The sequence below is a fragment of the Aotus nancymaae genome, unplaced genomic scaffold, assembly GCF_030222135.1.
Source record: "Aotus nancymaae isolate 86718 unplaced genomic scaffold, 86718_ANA_hifiasm-v0.15.2.pri h1tg000059l, whole genome shotgun sequence".
Classification (NCBI taxonomy): domain Eukaryota; kingdom Metazoa; phylum Chordata; class Mammalia; order Primates; family Aotidae; genus Aotus; species Aotus nancymaae.
In genome coordinates this window covers 61,037,533-61,055,093 of record NW_026988473.1, presented here as the reverse complement: position 1 = coordinate 61,055,093, position 17,561 = coordinate 61,037,533, and the positions used below count along the sequence as shown (strand labels likewise).

Here is a 17,561-nt window from a genome sequence, read left to right as displayed (position 1 = left end):
AGCTTCCCTCCTGGCTTCCTGCAGGTCCCTGTGCTAGAAACTGTTTGCACAGAGGCTTAGGAATTAATTACCCAGTTACAGCAGCAGAGTCTCCAAGTCAAAGGACAGCCCTGCACTGAAGGAGGGGCCTGAACAGGTAGGGATTGGAAGCTCAGAGGAGGAACTGCCAAGCCCCTAAGGGCCGAGGAGTCAGGAGACACAAGGATCAGGGGTTGGGCCATCCCCTGGCTCCAGTGGTCTTGGCAGGAATCCCATTGAGGCCAGGCTGGTACAGGCCCCACACCTGGCAAGGGCAGCGAGTCTCTGCTTTCAGGGCCAGAATACAGCAAGGCTAGCCATGCATGAAGGCAACTAGAGTGCAGAGGTGCCCACCTGGTAATAGTGGAAGATGGAATCAGCCATGGGGTCCTTCCCTGGCACCGTGGTGGTCCACAGCTTCTTCATGAAGAACACCTGGTAGGTGAGTGAGGGCACGATTCCTGCAGCACAGGGCAGTCAGTCACCCAGAGGGTCCCCACACAGACAGGTGCTCACATCCCAAGCCCAGCCCCAGCCCCAGCCCCAGTCCCAGAGGAGGTCCTCGCTCAGGCCCGCCCAGGTCGGCCTCACAGCACAGCCTTGAGCCTGCACCTCCCTGCTCTGGGCCTCAGACGGTCCCAGGACCTGGCCTCATTACCGTCCTTGATGGGCCGAGCTTTCTTTATCCAGTCTGTCAGGTGCCGAACGAAGTCGAAGAAGAAGTCATTCTCAGGCACGCTGATGACCTGGGGACAGGGCCATTGAAGCGCACTCATTTTAGTTCAAGCAACATTGAATTTTCTGACCTTCCCACCTAAGGCCTGTCTGGCAGCTCCTTCTCAGGAAAGACTCCACTCCCGGTTGGAAGGGGTTTCTGTGTGTCAGCCCCACCCTGCCCTATGTGCCTGTTGAGTGTCCCCAGAACAGCCTACTTCTTTTTTTTCTTCTGAGATGGAGTCTCATTCCATCGCCCAGGCTAAAGTGCAATGGTGTGATCTCAGCTCACTGCAACCTCCACCTCCCTGGCTCAAGCAGTTCCCCTGCCTCAGCCTCCTGAGTAGCTGGGATTACAAGCACATGCCACCACGCCCAGCTAACTTTTTTGTATTTTTAGTAGAGATGGGGTTTCACCATGTTGGCCAGACTGGTCTCGAACTCCTGACCTCAGGCAATCGGTCTGCCTCAGCCTCCCAAAGTGTTGGGATTATAGGCGTGAGCCACCATGCCTGGCCAGAACAGCCCGCTTCTTGCCAGGAATGATAGTCATTCCATTCAGTGCCTGGGACACTGAATGCTGCCTTAGGCCCAAGGGAAGCTGGCCAAGAATGCGGCCCAGCCCCTGGCTTGGACATTCTCTGGCATCCATGTCCAGCTCCTCCCACAGACTCTGGACTCCCCTGGGTCTAGGACCTTAGCAGGATCACCTCTGGGTCCTAGTGTCTGACACAGAGACAGTCACGAAGTGAGGATACAGACACAGATGCAAGTAAAGCCATCAGCAGGCAACAGGATGGGGCGCCTAACTCGGTCAAGGAAGCTTTCCCACGGAGGGGGCTTTAGCTGGGCCTGTAAGACTTCCAGGGACAAAGGTATTGGTGGAGAGGTGATGTGAGAAGCTGGTAGGGGCATGAGCTTTAGAGTCACACCCACCTGGAGCTCAGTCCCTGCTGTGTAACCTTGGACAAGTTACCTAACCTCTCAGAGACCTAGCTCTGTGATCTGCCAAGTAGGGATGATCACACTTTATTTCAAGGGTTAATTTGCTCCAGCATGGCAGTGAGGGACGAGTCAAAGCAAATCTGGAAATAACATGTGTGTTGGGGCAGGGTGAGGAGTCTGGTGTGTCAGAACACACAGCGCCTGGGCACATGCCCCTAAGAGGGTCTGAGCACGTGCAGTGCCTCGGAGGAGAGAGAGCTAGGGGCAGCCACTCCACATCAGGGGAGGTTGTAGGGATGGGAGAAGATGGCCAGATGCCAGTGCCCTCTTCCCCTCTCTCCCCCAGTCTCTCTCTCTTCCCCCTGCTGTCCATAAGTTCTTATGGCCCCAGCAAATTTCCCAACAGTTGGGCCGGTGGCAAGTAGGTAGATGGCGAACCACTCACCTTGTCAGCAATTTTGACAAAGAGGCTGAATCCCTCTGAGGACTTGAGGAGCAGCCGAGTGGCAATGTTCTGGCAGAAGTCCTTGGCCTTGGTGCTGGACTCCACTTCGAAGGCCTGGGAGGGGCGGTACGCACTGGGCTCTGGCAGGACCTTTCCCCGGACCTGGTCCTCCGGGGCTTCTCTGGCTGGGCCTCCTACACTGAGCCCCCTCCAGGGTCAGACACCCTCCCGTGGGCCCAGAGCAAGGCATGGCACTTAACAAAAGGAAAGGGCTACTCCCGTCTGGGCCTTCCCAGGCCTCCTCCTCCCGACCCTCCAAGCAGACGTGGCCTTGGTGTCCAGAGTCCTGGGCCAGGCTATAGACGCCTGAGTGATGGTGGGGGTCCAGGGAGCACAGCAGGAAGGGATGACTGGAAGGAGGAGACTTGACGAAGAGGAAAAGCAAACCCAAAAGCAGAGGGGAAAGCAGCCCGGACAGATGGGCAGGCTTGAGCGTCTGGGGAAGATTAGATGGAGGGAGGAGGGATGTCTGGAGGGACAGGAAGGGATTTTAGGAGATCTTTGGTCCTTGCAACTGAAATCCTCTCATGGCATTTGTGAGTCTCCAGTCTCAGGCAAGTTTTAAAACAACTCTTCAAATGAAAAGTTTATCTGAATGAGACACCGTGTTGAGACAGGCAGGGGCTGGGGACCATGGGGGCAGCATGACTGCAGGCATGACAGACCGACAGGACCTCTGGCAGATAGGACCAGGATGGAGGGACCCTCAACCACCTCAGATGGGGAGGGAGGAAGGGGTGTCGAGGTTCTGCCTGCAGGAAAGTGGGCTCAGGTGACAGGGGAGGCCTGAACCTGGGGGCCAGCGGGGACCGCAAAGCCAGCTCAGAGGGAGAAGTGCTGTTCTCCAAGGCAGGTCCTCCTCAGAGCGGGGTGGGGGGCCTTCTGAAGGAAGCTGCTCCAGGAAGCAGGGGTTGGATCAGAGATCAAGGGCTCCTGACCTGGGGAGGCGATGGCCTTCTTCCTGAGCCCTGACTCCACTAAGGGGCAGGAAGACGAGGCGGCAAATGTGGGGTGGCGGGGGAGAGGCGTAAGGCCACCCTTGGTGTCCACCCAGGAAGCCCGGCCCTGTCCTGGGCATCTGTAGAGCCAGAAGCCGGCGGCCCTCACCTCGTCAGTGTCGTCAGGGAAGTAGACCTTGTGGAAAATCTGGGTGGTCTTATGCTGGATGGCCTCCACCTCCACCAGGTGTGGGGGGTACTTCCGGGACCCGTTTCTGAAAAGGGGGCAGGGGCAGCAGCGGGCAGCTGTGTGGGACTGCAGAAACCAGGGACTGGCATCCTTCGAGGCAGACAAACCTGGTTCTGATCCCTGCCCGCCACTTCCTATGATATGACCAGCCACTGAGCCTCCCAGGGCCTTAAGCTCCTCATCTGTAAAATGGGACGATGGCTGTGGAGGGGACCAGCAAAGTGAAGGACGCAAGTGCACTTGGAGAGTATGAAGTGGGCCTGGGTATCTGCCCGCCCGATAGCCTGGGAGCTCTGGGCAGAGCACTCCTGAGCTGCTGGACTCTCCAGATGCATCTTGGGCAGCTGTGGGGCCTGCACCTCCATTTAGCTGGCAGCTGAGGTACCCCAGGGGTGGGCGCCAACTGCTGTGTTGTCCTCATCCCCAAGGGGCTCATCCCACTAGCCCAGTGTGGCCAGGAGCCCACCCCAGTGCCTGCCCCTGCCCCTGCCCCTGGCAGCCACTGTACCTCAGGGCTTTCTGGAGCCGCTGCAGGCAGTCGATGGCGAGTGGGCAGTGCTTTCGGGACTGCAGGAAGCGCTGCACGTGGGGCAGGAGGATGTTGCTGGGTGGGAAGAGGCCCGTGCACAGCCAGAGCAGCTCCCAGCCCCGCTCCTCGCTGTACCTGCAGGAGGAGGTGTGGGATCCAGCAGGGGCAGCCACCATCAGGAGTCACAAGACCTGTGCACCCCTGGGTGAGGGGGCCACACACCCCTCAGCTGCTCATCACAGCAGCAGCGGCCCTCCCTGACCCTTACCCTAAGGACCTCTCACCCTATATACAGACCCCCTCCCTGACAGCCAGATGCAACTAGTGCTACTCAAAGTGTGCTCAGCTCACTACTGCTCCAGGCTACACTGCTACCAGTACATGTGGCTATCAGGGGCTTGTGCCAGGATAAAAAGCTACCAGGTTACCATGCACTCTGCTTCAGCTGAGGCTTTTTGTTTGTTTCCATAGCAAGACTTTCTCCATGAAGGAAGCAGTGTGATTTATGTTCTGGCAGAAGCTCTTTGATTTACCTACACCTTAAGTATCAACGAGTTAGACCAACCCCACCCCAGGATACTTCAGCCACCACTCTGAGCTTCTTGGGCCTGACAGTGGGAAGTTTGGAGGCTTCTAGGAGGCAGTGGCATATGATATAGGCTTTAAAGGATGAGGCAAATTACAATATGCAGAGAAGGGGCTGAAAAGTTTTTCTGGGTGTGGGCGCAGCAAGTATGAAGGTTCGGCACCATCAAAAGAGCTGATGTGTGGTTTGAGGATGGATTTGTGGAAGATGTAGAGGGTGACACCGCTGGGAGGAAGGCAGTGGGCTGGGTGTAAGAAGAGAGGTGGAGCTTCTCTCAGGCTCTAAGAGGAGCCTGTGCCTGACTTCCTAATCCTGCCTTGGGCTGCCCCAGGGGGAGGAGAAGGTGGCACCCTTTGGGCATTGTGCCCAGCACCCAAACTCATGAGAGTTTGTCCACCTCCAGCGGACAGCCAGCCTGGCCTGCACCAGGGAGGGGACACTTGACTGTGCTGGACCTGCAGGCGGACAGCAGGGTCTAGGCAGGGGAGGGGCACTCAGAGGAGGCTCCAGCCAAACCTTAGGAGGAGCTGGGGCTCTTCCACTTAGAGGACGGACTCAAAGAAAGACAGCCACCACCTCCCAGATCCTGCCAGGCCCTCCTTGGGCCTTGGGGCCAAGCTAAGATGTGAGGGGCCCATGAGTGGCTCCCGGCTCTGCATGAGGAAGGACTGAGTCCAGGCAGAGCCAGCGGCTGCCTCCGGAGCGGCTGGGGACTGCCCCTTGCCCGCCCACGGCGCCTGGCTCACCTGATGTGGTTGTCGGTCAGCTGTTTCAGGATCTGCACATACGCCTCGTCCTTCAGGGGCTCAGCTTTCAGGGCGCCCTCAAAGATCTGGTCGGTGAGCTCGTTGACGGAGCGCATCCTCTTGGATGGGTAGTCACCCATGTACTTGAGCATGGGTGGGGGCTGTTAAGGAAGGGCTCGGCCGAGTAGAGGGAGCACTGGCCTGGGGTCTGGAGGCCCCACTCTCCACGGGGCCTGCCTCCCTGGAGCTGTGACCTTGGCCTCAGGCTGCGCACTCACGAAATGGGCGTGATCTGCCCCACCCGCTCTCCTCCTGCTCACAGCCACTAGCCCCACATCCCAAGCCCTCACAGCAGCTGGGATAGCCTGTCCAGATGGCCAATCTGACCATGCCGCTCCCTGCCCAGTGGCTAGTCCTGACCTTGGGACATGGCCCAAGCTTCCTCCCAGGGTCGGGAACCCTTCTTGAGCACAGTCTTCCCGTCCTCTCTGTGCTGAAGCACAAAAGCCCAGAACTGCCCTGCTCGGTGTGCCTCGGGGACTTCCTGCTGCTCCTTCCCTCTGGAACACTCCCCACCCCTCTCCCCTTTGCCAGGCTAAGTCCTTCTCAGCCTTCAGGGCTCAGCCTAGATATCACTTTCTCCAGGAAGCCCTCCTTGTCCCCTCCAGGATGGGTCAGTTTACAGTGCCGCCCGGTCTGGTCTGTCTCGGCGCTGATCTGGATATGCATGTGGCCCCATGAGGCCAGGGGCTGGGCTGGGTCCCTGTGCAACCTCCATGTCTGGCCCAGCATAAGGCACCCAATCTACCTGGCACCCGGGTGACAGAGTCAGAGGAGACAGTGGGTTAGGCAGCCCCTCCAAAATGTGCCAGGGATGGGGTCCTCTATCAACCCTTCCCACGCCACGGCAGGCCCTCAGGAGGAAGGCGGTGTGCAGACGAAGACCCTACCCGGTCCCTGGCTCCCCTAGGTGCGGCCCCAGGGTACGGATATCAATGAAGGCCAGGCAGGCCTCCTGCGAGAGCTCCTCGCTGCCCAGGAGCTTCTTGAGCAGTGCCTGCTTGAGTGGCTCCCGCGTGTGGCTCCACAGCCGGTCCTTGCCTCGGGCCTTGGACACCATGACACGGCTCAGCGTGTGCTTGGGTGGGGGCCTGCCACAGCATAGGGACCATCAGCAGTGGCCCCATCGCCAGCAGCCCCGGGGAGAAAACCCCAGGTTGTGAGACCCCCACCCCCGCCCACACCCTGTGCCTGGAGACTGAGGGTGGGGATCAGGCCCTGCTCTTCCCTGCCCTGCATATGGCTGGAGACTAGTCACTAGCGGTTGCTGGGCCGTCCTTTCTCAGCTGTGAACAGCGGTGAGAACACTCCAGGCTGTGCCCCAGCCTCCCCCACCACCCTGCACCCCTGCAGAGCTCAGTGCACACTGCTTCCTCCAGGAAGCTTCTCACTGCCCCTCCATCCTCATCACAGTGTTGGGCACGCAGAATCCCAGCTGCCTGCTTCCTGCCCACTTCCCCACCAGGACTGAGTCTCCAATGTCCAGGACCAGCCTGGGGTGGAGGCAGTGACTACTCTTAAATGAAAGAAGGATAAGTCGAGACACACAGGATGGGTCACCTCAGTGGACAGAAACAGCCCTCCAGCTCCCTCTGACCCAGGCCCCGCTCACAGGCGGGGCTTCACAAAGCCACCCCAGCACGAAATCTGAGGGTAGCGGAAGCCTACAGCTCCCAGCCCTGTGGACCCCATCCTTCCCTGAGAGGCATCACCTGAAGTAGTCGTAGGAGAACTCCTCCAGCGTGTAGGGCTTGGCGCGCACCTCGGGCTCCGTTGTTCGCAGCTGCAAGTGCCGGACGACGTCCTGCCTCTGGTCGGGAGTCATGGTTACCAGGGCCTAGGGGCCAGGAGACAGGGGCTGAGGTCAGCTCTGCACCTGTGGCCACCAGAACCAACACAGTATACCCTGCAGCCTTTGGGACTCGGGGAGACTCTCCAGTGGGGTGGATCCCATGCTCCATTCTGACCCTGGGAGCCCCATTCCTCCTTGGGGTCTCTGAGGTCCCTGCTGCCTCCTTCGTGCTGAGCTCAGGGCCCTTCCCTTGGTGTTTGATCAGGTTGGGTCAGTCTCGAAGGCTGGACGAGGCAGGAGGACATGATGTGAGAGCCGCCTCATCCACTGAGCCTGGCTCAGGAGCCACTAGGGAGGCTGGGCTGTGAGTCCCCAGAGTTGCTCTCAAGGTGGCTCCAGAAGAAGCAGGGCCCAGCCCTGCCCCAGCTGTGGCCCCACTGCCTGTTCAGACAGTGTGGGGGATACTGCTGTCTCCAGTCCCCGCCCCGGCCCCACCCCTTGGCTGTTCCTCATCTGATGCCATTTCTAGGCCCCTCCCCACCTGGCACAGGTTTGAGGGCTGCCCCAACTTTAAATGTGTGGTCCCATAAGATCCCAAGATCATCTTCACAGATGCACTAGACAATTAACCTATTGTTCATCTGTGGGGAGTGGATGAAGAGGGGTCTAGTGGTACCTCCCACCCATCTGCCACCCCAGGCCACATACCACAATCTCCCGCGGTGGCATGGTGACAGTGGGCATGACGTACACACAGTCAGTGGGGAAGTCCCCACGCTGCTTGGTCCTCTCATTGATGCCATTGGCCCAGCCTGAGTTCATGACCTGCTCACCCGTGTCGTGGTCCAGGATGATGAGGTCTCCCTTGGCAAAGCTGAGGAAGCCTGACTCCTCGCCTGCTGCAGAGCAGAGGTGAGCGGGACCACGGGGCAGAGACAGAAGCCGAGTTGGAACATCTTTATTTTGGTTGATGATCTATAAGCCACTATTTCCCACAGAAGAACTGAGGTGTTGTCATCCGTGTCTGCCCACCTGCCACTCTGCCTCCACCTTGTCCCAACTCCCTATACAGACACCACCACCAGAGAGGGCCACTCTCCCACTCAAAAGCCTTCCATAGCTCCTCATTGCCTTTGGGAGAAAGCCCCACACTCCTAAGCCTGTTGTGAGTGGGCCTCCTGGACTCCTTCCACCTCACCCCTCCTCCCTCACTGCGCCTGTTCCCAGTCAAACCAAGCTGTTTGCAGTTTCCCGGACAGGCCAGCTTTCTCCTGCCTCTGTGCTGGCTTCAGCTCAGCTCTCTGCCTGCTGCACTCTGCTCACACGGGCTTCCTTTCTAGACCCCAGTCTGCATGGGGCCTCTCCTCCAGGCTTCTGTGGCTCTGGGCTTCCCTGCTCACTGCACTATTACAGGCTGTCTGCTTCCCACCCTCCTCCCCACTGAGGACAGGGTGGGGCCCATTTCATCTTCATCTTTCCCACACTCTGCCAGGACCTCAGTGGCCTCAGGCAGGGTAGTTGTTACTGCTGTTATCACTTGAAGATGGTGGGTCTTTTGAGAACACTGAGAAGGACCCCTGATCTAACTTGGAGAGGGGATGGGAGATGAGTATTGAAGAACCAGGAGGAGGGAGGGAGAGGAGGCTCCCCGCAGGGCACACATTGAAGGCACAGGCTTCTGCTATTTGGTCCAGCTGCAGGGGAAGGATGGGAACAAGACCCTAGCAGCCTTGAGTGCCAAGGCCATGGGACATGGTCTGTGATATGGTTTAGATATATGTCCCCTCCAAATCTCATGTTGAAATTTGATCTCCCTGTGTTGGTGGTGGCCTAGTGCGAGGTGTTTGGGTCACAGGGGTGGGTCCCTCATGAACCGTGTAGTGCTGGGCTTATGGTAATGAGTGAGTTCTCACTCTATAGTGTCCTTATGAGAACAGAAAAGAGCCTGGCACCCCCTCCTCTCTCTCTTCTTTCCTTCTGATACAGGAACCCCTTCTCCTTCTGCCATGAGTGGAAGCTTCCTGGGGCCTTCATCAGAAGCAGATGCTGGCCCCTTTCTTTCTTTGTTTTCTTTCTCTTCTCTTCTATTTTCTTTTCTTTTTTCTTTCATGAGGTCTCACTTGCCCAGGCTGGAGGGCAGTGGCACAATCACAGCTCACTGCAGCCTCTACCTCCTGGGCTCAAGCAATCCTCCTACCTCAGCCTCCTGAGAAGCTATGACTACAGGCACATGCCACCACACCCAGCTAATTTATTTAACCTTTTGTAGAGACGGGGGTCTCACTATGTTGCCCAGGCTGGTCTTGAACTTTTGGCTTCAAATGACCCTCCCATCTCTCTCTCAAAGTACTGGGATTGCAGGCATGAGCCACCATGCCCAGCCAGCACCATGCTTCTTGTAGTGCCTGCAGAACTGTGAGCCAAATAAACCTTGTTTCTTCAGAAATCTCCCAGCCTCTGGTATTCCATTATAGCAATGCAAATGGACTAAGACAGTCTGCATGACCCCCTGAGCCCCAGTGCCAGGCAGCCCATGCCAGCAGCCACTCACCGGGGTTGGGGTTATCCTGCAGGGCCACAACATACTTAGATCTCTTCCGGAGCCCCTCTAGGAAAGTGACCACCAGGTCACGAATATCCTCGGCGTTGCTGGAGGTGAAGGTGTATTCGTCCCCCTTGATGGTGGCCAGCGTGAAGCTGGGGGCAGTCATTTTTGCTCCCCTGCAGGACCAACACGGAGAACAGGGCCCCGCCAGGGTCAGTCCTGCCCAGCCTGAGTGAGGCGCAGCACAGCCAAGATCAGAGCAGCCCAGTGAGAGCCAGACACGGCACTCCCTGAAGGAGACCAAGGCCAGTTGAGTCAGACATGGCCCAGCCAGCGGGGGCGTGGCCCAGCTCAGCACATCTCAGGCTAAGTCAGAGCTGGCCTGGCCAGAGGCAGGCATGGCCCAGAGGGAGACCCACACTGGCCTGGTCCACTTCTTCCTTGCCTAATTTCTACTCACCCTTTAAATCTCAGCCTATATGCCACTTCCTCCAGGAAGTCCTCCCTGCCCTCCCACAGTCCTCTTCATGCCCTGCTTTAAAATGGCCTGTTCAATGTCTGTCTCCCCTCTTTGACTGAAGATCCAAGAGGACAAGGACTACTTGTCACCACTGCATCCTATGTGTCTGGCATGTATCTGATCAGAGCTGGACCAGTCTGACTCCAGCCCCTATCAGACGCAGCCCAGAGACACTGCTACAAGCCCCAGATGGTGGGGGAGGGAGCCACTGCACTGCTGGGAATGCCAGTCAATCCCAGCAACCCGCCCCACCATCCCACTTGTGTGCACCGCACTTCACAGTTTATAAAGGGCTCTCTCATCTATTATTGCATTTCTTCCTCACCACTGTTAGGGGAGGAAAGTATTAAGACTCCTGTTTTAGGAATGAAGACATAGAGTGAGTCCTACCCAGACCCCTAAAGCCCAGGCCAAGCTCTTTTGTACACACTCGCCTGCCCCTGACTGTCCTGACCACCCGGTCCTGTCTCAGAACAGCCTTCATGTGCTGTGAAGCCCATGCCCGTCCTTCCAGCAGGAGGAGGTGCCAGAGAGGTCTGCACAGTGTGGCACAAACTGCCCAATCACATGCAACCAGGGCAGGCCACTTCGTGTCTCTTCACTTCCTGTGACCCGCAGGGAAGCTCTGGCCCCTCTCCTTCCCCGCTGTCTGTCTGCATCTCCATGCGGCCCTCCTCACCTGCTGCTGGACACGGCCATGATCTCTGGGAAGGACAGCTCCAGAAGGACCTGCTCCTGCTCATCCACAAAGTACACGCCTGTCCAGTTGACGGCCACGATGACGTCATTCTTGGGGAGGCTGGGGCCTGGGGTCCAGACCAAGGCACTGAGAGGGAGGCCTCCTGTCCCCAGGCCCAGCCCTTCCCAATCCTCCTAACAGCCAGGCAGGTGACAAGGGTGGCAGTACACTGATTTCCATTTACAGATAGAGAAACTGAGGCTCAGAGAGCACAAACTCCCCACGTGGCAAAACCCAAAGTGCAGTGGGAAGAGAGTGTTGAATCAGGAAATTGGTTTGGGTCCCACTCCTGCCATTGGTCTTTGTGCAGCTTTGGACAAGTCCCTGCCCTGCACTAAAGTGAGATCTGGGGAGAGGCTGGACTGAGGCCCAGGGTTCCCTCTGGCCTTGGTGCCTGGTGGTTCTGTGAACAGCAGCATCAGCACAGGACCTGGCACAGAGCAGGTGCGCAGTAACAACAGCCCAAGGGCGGCTGAGCCAGTGGCCTGCATGGGTTTGTATCTGCCCTTCTTGACTTCAAGGAGTCGGCCCAGCAGAGCCGTCCATGCCTGAACTCTGGGTCACCCTGTTCTGTACACAGTACGTGTCTTAATGATTCAATCCTCACTCAGTTTTTCAATCCAGTGTGCCACTGAGCACATAAGATGTGCCATGGAGTCGCTACTGGGTGTCGGGAGGCAGGACCCGCACAGCCGCATTGACCAGAACAGACCAAGCAGCCTGCAGGCTGGAGGCCACTGACAGGGGCACTGGCTCAAGCCGCTTCCCTCCCCTGTTCTGGGCTGAGCCACAGAGCCAGGGACTGGGAGCCTCACAGGCTGGGGGGTACCTGAGAATTTGTAGGCTTCATAAAACCTGGAGAAGAGCAAGGGCCACTTGAAGCGGGCATAATTGACCACATCCTCTTTGACCTTCTGGGCATCAGTTCTCCTCTGGGCATAAATCCCCTAAAGGGACAGAGTGACAGAGGACAGAAGACAATGTATGAGTGAGTTTGCTCTACAAATCAGAGGCCGCTGCCTTCTAGCCAGGAGCAGCCTGGGGTTCTCGCACCTCCTGTGCATGGTGGCCTGGCCCCGCTCCCATCTGTCTGCACCCACCCTGTTCCACCTTTCTTATTCATCAACATCAGTGAGCACTTGTGAGTGCCACCTCTACGCAGGTGCTGGGGCCCAAAGTCAGAGAAAGTATAGCTGCCCCTTCAAGGAGCTCCCAATTCAACAGAGACAGGGAAGCAAGGATTCCAGCCAGAGCATGTGGGAGGCCCAAGGCCCCCAGTCAGCAGGAGGCATGCGCAAGGCAGACTGGGAAGAGAGGGAATGGGGACACAGCATGGGGAGCCAGGTCCTGGGGGACTGTGAGTATAGCCACAACTGCAAGAAACCAATCTGGCAAATCTGGGAGTTAGATCAGTGTGTCAGGGGGAACTGGAGCTTGGAGGTGAGGTGAGCCGTGAGGGGTGCTGCCATGCTCTTGGCAAGATAAAGGCCAGACACAGTGGCTCACGCCTGTAATCCCAGCAGTTTGGGAGGCTGAGGCGGGCGGATCACCTGAGGTCAGGAGTTTGAGACCAGCCAGGCCAACATGGTGAAACCCTGTCTCTACTAAAAAATACAAAAATTAGCCAGGCATGGTGGCAGGTGCCTGTAATCCCAGCTACTCAGGAGGCTGAGGCAGGAGAATTGCCTGAACCCAGGAGGTGGAGGTTGCGGTGAGCCGAGATCGCGCCATTGCACTCCAGCCTGGGTAACAAGAGCGAGACTCCGTCTCAAAAAAAAAAAGAAAAAAAAAAAAAAAAGAAAAAAAAAAAAAAAAAAAAAAAAAAAAAAAAAAAGATACAAAAGCACCAGCATTGTGTTTCTCTAAAAATATTCTCCTAAGCCCTAATGAGAACTCTGGGGTGTTGGGGTGGCATTGGAGGGGTCAGAATGAAAGCCTGGCCTTTATAGTATGTGGACACAGGCGTAGATAAGGGTGCATGTGTATGCCAGCTCACAGATGGCCCCATCTCCACCCACAAGATAGGTCATGAGGGGTGCCATCCTGACAGCAGTGAGAATTCAGAGGCAAAGGGCTCGATGTCACCAACCCAAGCTCAAATGACTCAGAGAAAAGAATACATATGTAGGCAGAGAGACAAATCACAGAGCAAGTGTGGCTGTCACCTGGTGAATCTGGGAAGTGAAGTGCGTGCAGCGGTCCTACTTTGTTCAATGTGGAACTTCTCTGTACATTCGAAATTATTTCAAAATAAGATGTTTTCAAAACACTTCTCTGTTACGGACTGAATTGTGTGCTTCCTTCCCCCACCCCACCATATTTACGTATTAAAGTCTTCACCCCAGCAACTCAGAATGCAACGCTATTTGGAGATAAGGTCTTTAAAGAGGTCACTAATGAGATCTTTTGGGTGGGCTGTAATCCGATATGACCAGTGACCTTTTGAGAGGAGGATATGCGGATACAGAGGTGCATGTGCACGCGTGCGCACGCATGTGGTGACAGATGGAGAAGACTGCCATCTGCAGGCTGAGGGGAGAAGCCTCAGGAGAAAGCACCCTGTGGACACCTTGATCTTGGAGCTCCAGGCTCCAGAACTGGAAGGAAATACATTTATTTCTGTTGTTGAAATCACCTAGTCTGTGGCACTTGGTTATGGCAGACCTAGAAAATGAACAATGCACCCTCCCGCCCTACAAAAACTGTGATTCCCAAATGAGGGGCCTGGCCCAGGGCTCCAGGACAGACATGCCAAGGAGCTCCAGTCCAGGAGAGACCCAGCTCAGCAGTGGGCTCCAAAGGGCAGAAACCATGTCTGTCCCACAAAGGGCTGTGTCTCAGGTCCTGGTATGATGCCCAGCACATGGCAAGTGCCCAAAATAAAATGAATGCATAATAACAGCACCCCACTCACATGCCACAATGGCAGTGAACCCCAAGGGAGTCCTTAGGGAGGTGGGGTGGAGACTGCAGCTGTTTGAGAGGCAGCTGGACAGGCTTCAGTGGGTGCCAGCATGTGAGGGCTGAGGGAGAGGAGGTGGCTGAGGATGAAGAGCAGGGCTCTCACTTGAGGGGCAGAGGGGTGGCAGGGAGGACACACTTCTTCTCTGAAGGGAGGCTCAGTGGGGTGAGGGCCTTGGGGAAGCAGGCCTGGATGAAGAAGCTGGCACAGGGAGCACTCAGGATTCAGGGGGCGGAGCCTGGTGGGGAGCTGACCAGAGAAGGCACAGGATCAAGTGGGGGTGGCACAGAGCTCCCAGGTGAGGACAGACACCTCGAGGTCTGTGGCGCCCCCAGACTGTGGAGCCCTAGACTTATATGCAGGGACAATTCTCTTGCAAAGCCAGTGCCATGGAAATGAGGAGGCCTTGGGTCCCCTACCAGCAGCCAGTGCCCCATCTTCTCCCCATCTGGACACCCCTGCTGTACTTGGGCAGGTCCTTAGCTTGGGAGGGGACCACTCGTGGCTGGTTATGGGCCTGGGCTCCAAGCAAGGCAGTCAAGGGGGCCTGTCCCTAAAGCTCCCCAGGCAGGAAGTTGGGCTGAAGTTCTTTTAGGAAGAAGGAGGTGCACTTCCTGAAGCTGTGTCTAGCGCCCACCGCCACTCCTAAGCCCTGGAAGCTGCAGCACCAAACAAGTGTTTGGCACAAGACCAGGAAAGGGCGCCCCAATACCTGTGGCCCCACAGAGGCTGCAGGGTTAAGTGTGATCCCCTCTGTGTGCCTGGCACACAGATGGCAGGAGAATGAGTGAGCTGATGGCCAATGAAGGAAGGGCCACTGGGAGGCAGGAGGTCAGGTGCCATCCCATCCCCTGCAACCCCAACAGACAGGTTCAGGTGAGGACTGGGACCACCTTGGTTGCTTGGGTCCACGTCCCTTCTTTATGATTCCTCCCAGCCCTTCTACCTTCTTGTGGGCGGCAATGGCCAGCTGGGCCCACTTCTCCAGCGTCTTCAGGGGTGTGATCTCACGGTCAGGGATGTAGGTGGGCACGAGGTTCAGGAGGCGCTCCAGGATCATCTCAGAGCCATAGTCCACAAAGTACTGCTGGGAAGCCAGCTCAGCCAGGTCGTCCTCCTAGGTTGGAGAGGCCTCGGTCATGCATTGGCCCAGGCCATCCAGGAAGCCCTTCAAAACCACCAGAGGCTCCAGGCCCCTCTCCTGGCCCTGCCTCATATAGCTCTCAGAGCCTGGCCTTTGGGACCCAGGCTTCTCACTGATTCACCAGGGAATTCTTGTCTGCTCAGAGGAACCATGAGCTCCCCAAAGGCAGAGCCACACCCTCACTTTCTCCAGGGTCCCTTTCGCACTGGCATGGAGCTGGACTCTGCCCAGGGGCACAAGAAGTGACCCAAAACACAAGGCAGCCCATCGAGTAGCCACTGCACACTCAGCCCTGTGAGACAGTGACTGGAGCCGACAAACAGCAGAAGAGGAAGTGTCTGCCTTGGAGAATGGGATACCTGGGGCCTGCTGGTGGGTCAGAGTGAGGGGAGTGCATCACTGTGACTGCCTCTATCACCATCGTTAAGCACTGGGGGGATAGTTAAAGTGGTTAACAGCTGGCAGGATCTACTGCAGAAGGTTCAGAGAGTCAAGTGGCCACTGGGCATCTGCCCCTTCTCTGCCTGGCCTGGTGCACAGCAACCCCAGTGATGCCTACCTAGGGCTCCGTAGGCCTCCAGCAGCAAGGGCATAGAGAAAGGCTCTTGGGGTCCTTGAAGGCAATAGATATTTTCAAACTATCTTGGAATATTTCAGAATTTTAGCAACTTATGTGTCTATACTAATGCATTCTGCCTGAATATTTGCTTCCCACCACCAACACCACCATTATCACCACCATTATCATTTTTCTTTTTTTTGTAAACCAAGCAAAAGTTTTATTGGGGAAGTACAAGTACACTCCAGGAGAAAAGTGGGCTGACCCTGCTGGAAACACCCCCATGACATTGTGCATTGTGATCATCCGTTGCCTCAGTTCTTTATCCAGTTCTCACCAAAGTTTGGGGGATCCTCCCTTACTGTGCTTAATGCACATGCACGGGAACCAGTGATCAATACCAATCCTATCTAATGGTGGCACTGCTTCTTACTGCCACCCCAGGAAGGTAGAGCAGTCAATTTTGTGCTCATTGTGCCTGCTCAGCTCTCAGGAATTCCCCTTTCGCCTTTTTCCTTCCTTATCAGAATCTAGTTAACAACATTCTGATAGCTCAACCATGGAGTGAGTACTGGGCATCCTAAGACATGTTCCGGGGAATTCTTTCCAACATGGATACCTCCCCCTCGTACCTGCTCATATCTGACTGTCTACTCTTACATTTTTCCCTCAAGGAGCTGGGACCCAGAAATCTTTTGGGAGATGGGGCAGAGGTCATTCTCTGTAGCTACTTCCTGCTGAAAAGGGCCATCGAGGGTCTTCAGGGTCCTTCCTCCTTGCTTGTCCTCTTTGAAGCAAGGGAAGCAGCGCAGGATGATGGAGAGAGAGGTGACAGGTGTTCCCTGCCCAGCATGTCAACCAGCATTGGCAACATTTTGTGCCCTCAAGGAATCTGGGGATGGCTTCACACAAAGCTTTCACCATGGAGAATACCGAAAACGTGGTACTTCTGTCCAGCATTATGAATGTGATGACTGTGGCATGGCTTTTGGGCATATCTAACAACTTAATGGACATCAGAAAATCCATCAGGTAGGGGAAGTCCACAGATATGGTGAAAATACAAAGGACTTTAGGCATCACTTATCATTTACAATGCTCCAGAGAATTTGTACGCTATATAAACACTTTTAAAGTAACCAATGTGGCAAAACTTGTAACAGACTTTCAAAGGTATTCAACATCAGAGCATGCACAGTGGACTGAAGCCAAACAAATGTGATGAACATCAAAAGGCCTTCAAGTTTCTCTCATCCCTCGCTATACATCAGAGGTTTCATGTTGGCCAGAGACTAAACCTGACTCAGCATCAAAAAACTCTTACTCAAAGGAAGCCCTTTTCCTTAACTTTTGTGGAAAAACCTTTTGCTATTTCTCAGAAAAAACTCAACATCTATTAATTCATACTAGAAAGAAATATTACACATGTAATTATTGCAAAAAGGAATTCAATCCATACTCCAAATTTATTCTACATCAAAGAACTCATAGAGGAGAGAAATCCCACAAATGTGATGTTTGTGAGAAATCTTTTAAAAGCATCTCAAATCTTAATAAACATTAGAAAACTCATATTGGAGAGAAGCCCTGGGAGAGAGATCCAAGATGGCTGATGATTAGCAGCTCGGGCACGTACCTCCCAGTGAAAGCGCAAAGAACGAGAGGACGCCACACTTTCAGACGAATATTAGTTGCTCACGGACCACGAGATTCCCAGTGGAGGAGCTCCACGGGTCGCCAGGGCGACTCTTGTGGCCGGCGTGGCGGTTTTGCTGGTGCCTTAGCACGCCAGTTCTTGGTGCAGAGTCCGGAGATTCCCGGGCAGAAAAGCACCATCAATCTTAACACCGCTGTTTTGGCCGGCTCAGTGGATTGCTCAGATTTCGGCGCTGGGAATCAACAAGTTGGACGTCAGAGACCCAGTTAGAAAGTCGGTAATTATAAAGACGACAGATGGACAAATATATAATGAAGGGAAGAAACCAGCGTAAAAAGGTAGAGAATACTCA

The 17,561-nt window shown here is 55.6% G+C and overlaps 1 protein-coding gene across 3 annotated transcripts in view; it reads right to left on the bottom strand.

Moving 5' to 3' along the window:
- The window catches only part of MYO7A (myosin VIIA), an 89,764-nt gene that overhangs the window by 5,988 nt on the left and 66,215 nt on the right, over positions 1-17,561 (bottom strand). For 2 of the 3 annotated variants that reach the window (XM_064365318.1, XM_064365319.1), the window contains 13 exons: positions 14,796-14,966; positions 11,717-11,834; positions 10,828-10,954; positions 9,635-9,804; positions 7,792-7,982; positions 7,004-7,128; positions 6,225-6,382; positions 5,232-5,385; positions 3,879-4,034; positions 3,290-3,395; positions 2,123-2,236; positions 677-764; positions 373-479 (listed from right to left, as the gene is read on the bottom strand). In XM_064365318.1, coding sequence (XP_064221388.1) covers positions 373-479; positions 677-764; positions 2,123-2,236; positions 3,290-3,395; positions 3,879-4,034; positions 5,232-5,385; positions 6,225-6,382; positions 7,004-7,128; positions 7,792-7,982; positions 9,635-9,804; positions 10,828-10,954; positions 11,717-11,834; positions 14,796-14,966 — 1,785 coding nt within the window. The remainder of the gene's footprint in view (positions 1-372; positions 480-676; positions 765-2,122; positions 2,237-3,289; positions 3,396-3,878; positions 4,035-5,231; positions 5,386-6,224; positions 6,383-7,003; positions 7,129-7,791; positions 7,983-9,634; positions 9,805-10,827; positions 10,955-11,716; positions 11,835-14,795; positions 14,967-17,561) is intronic. The other variant, XM_064365320.1, reaches the window with a different exon arrangement.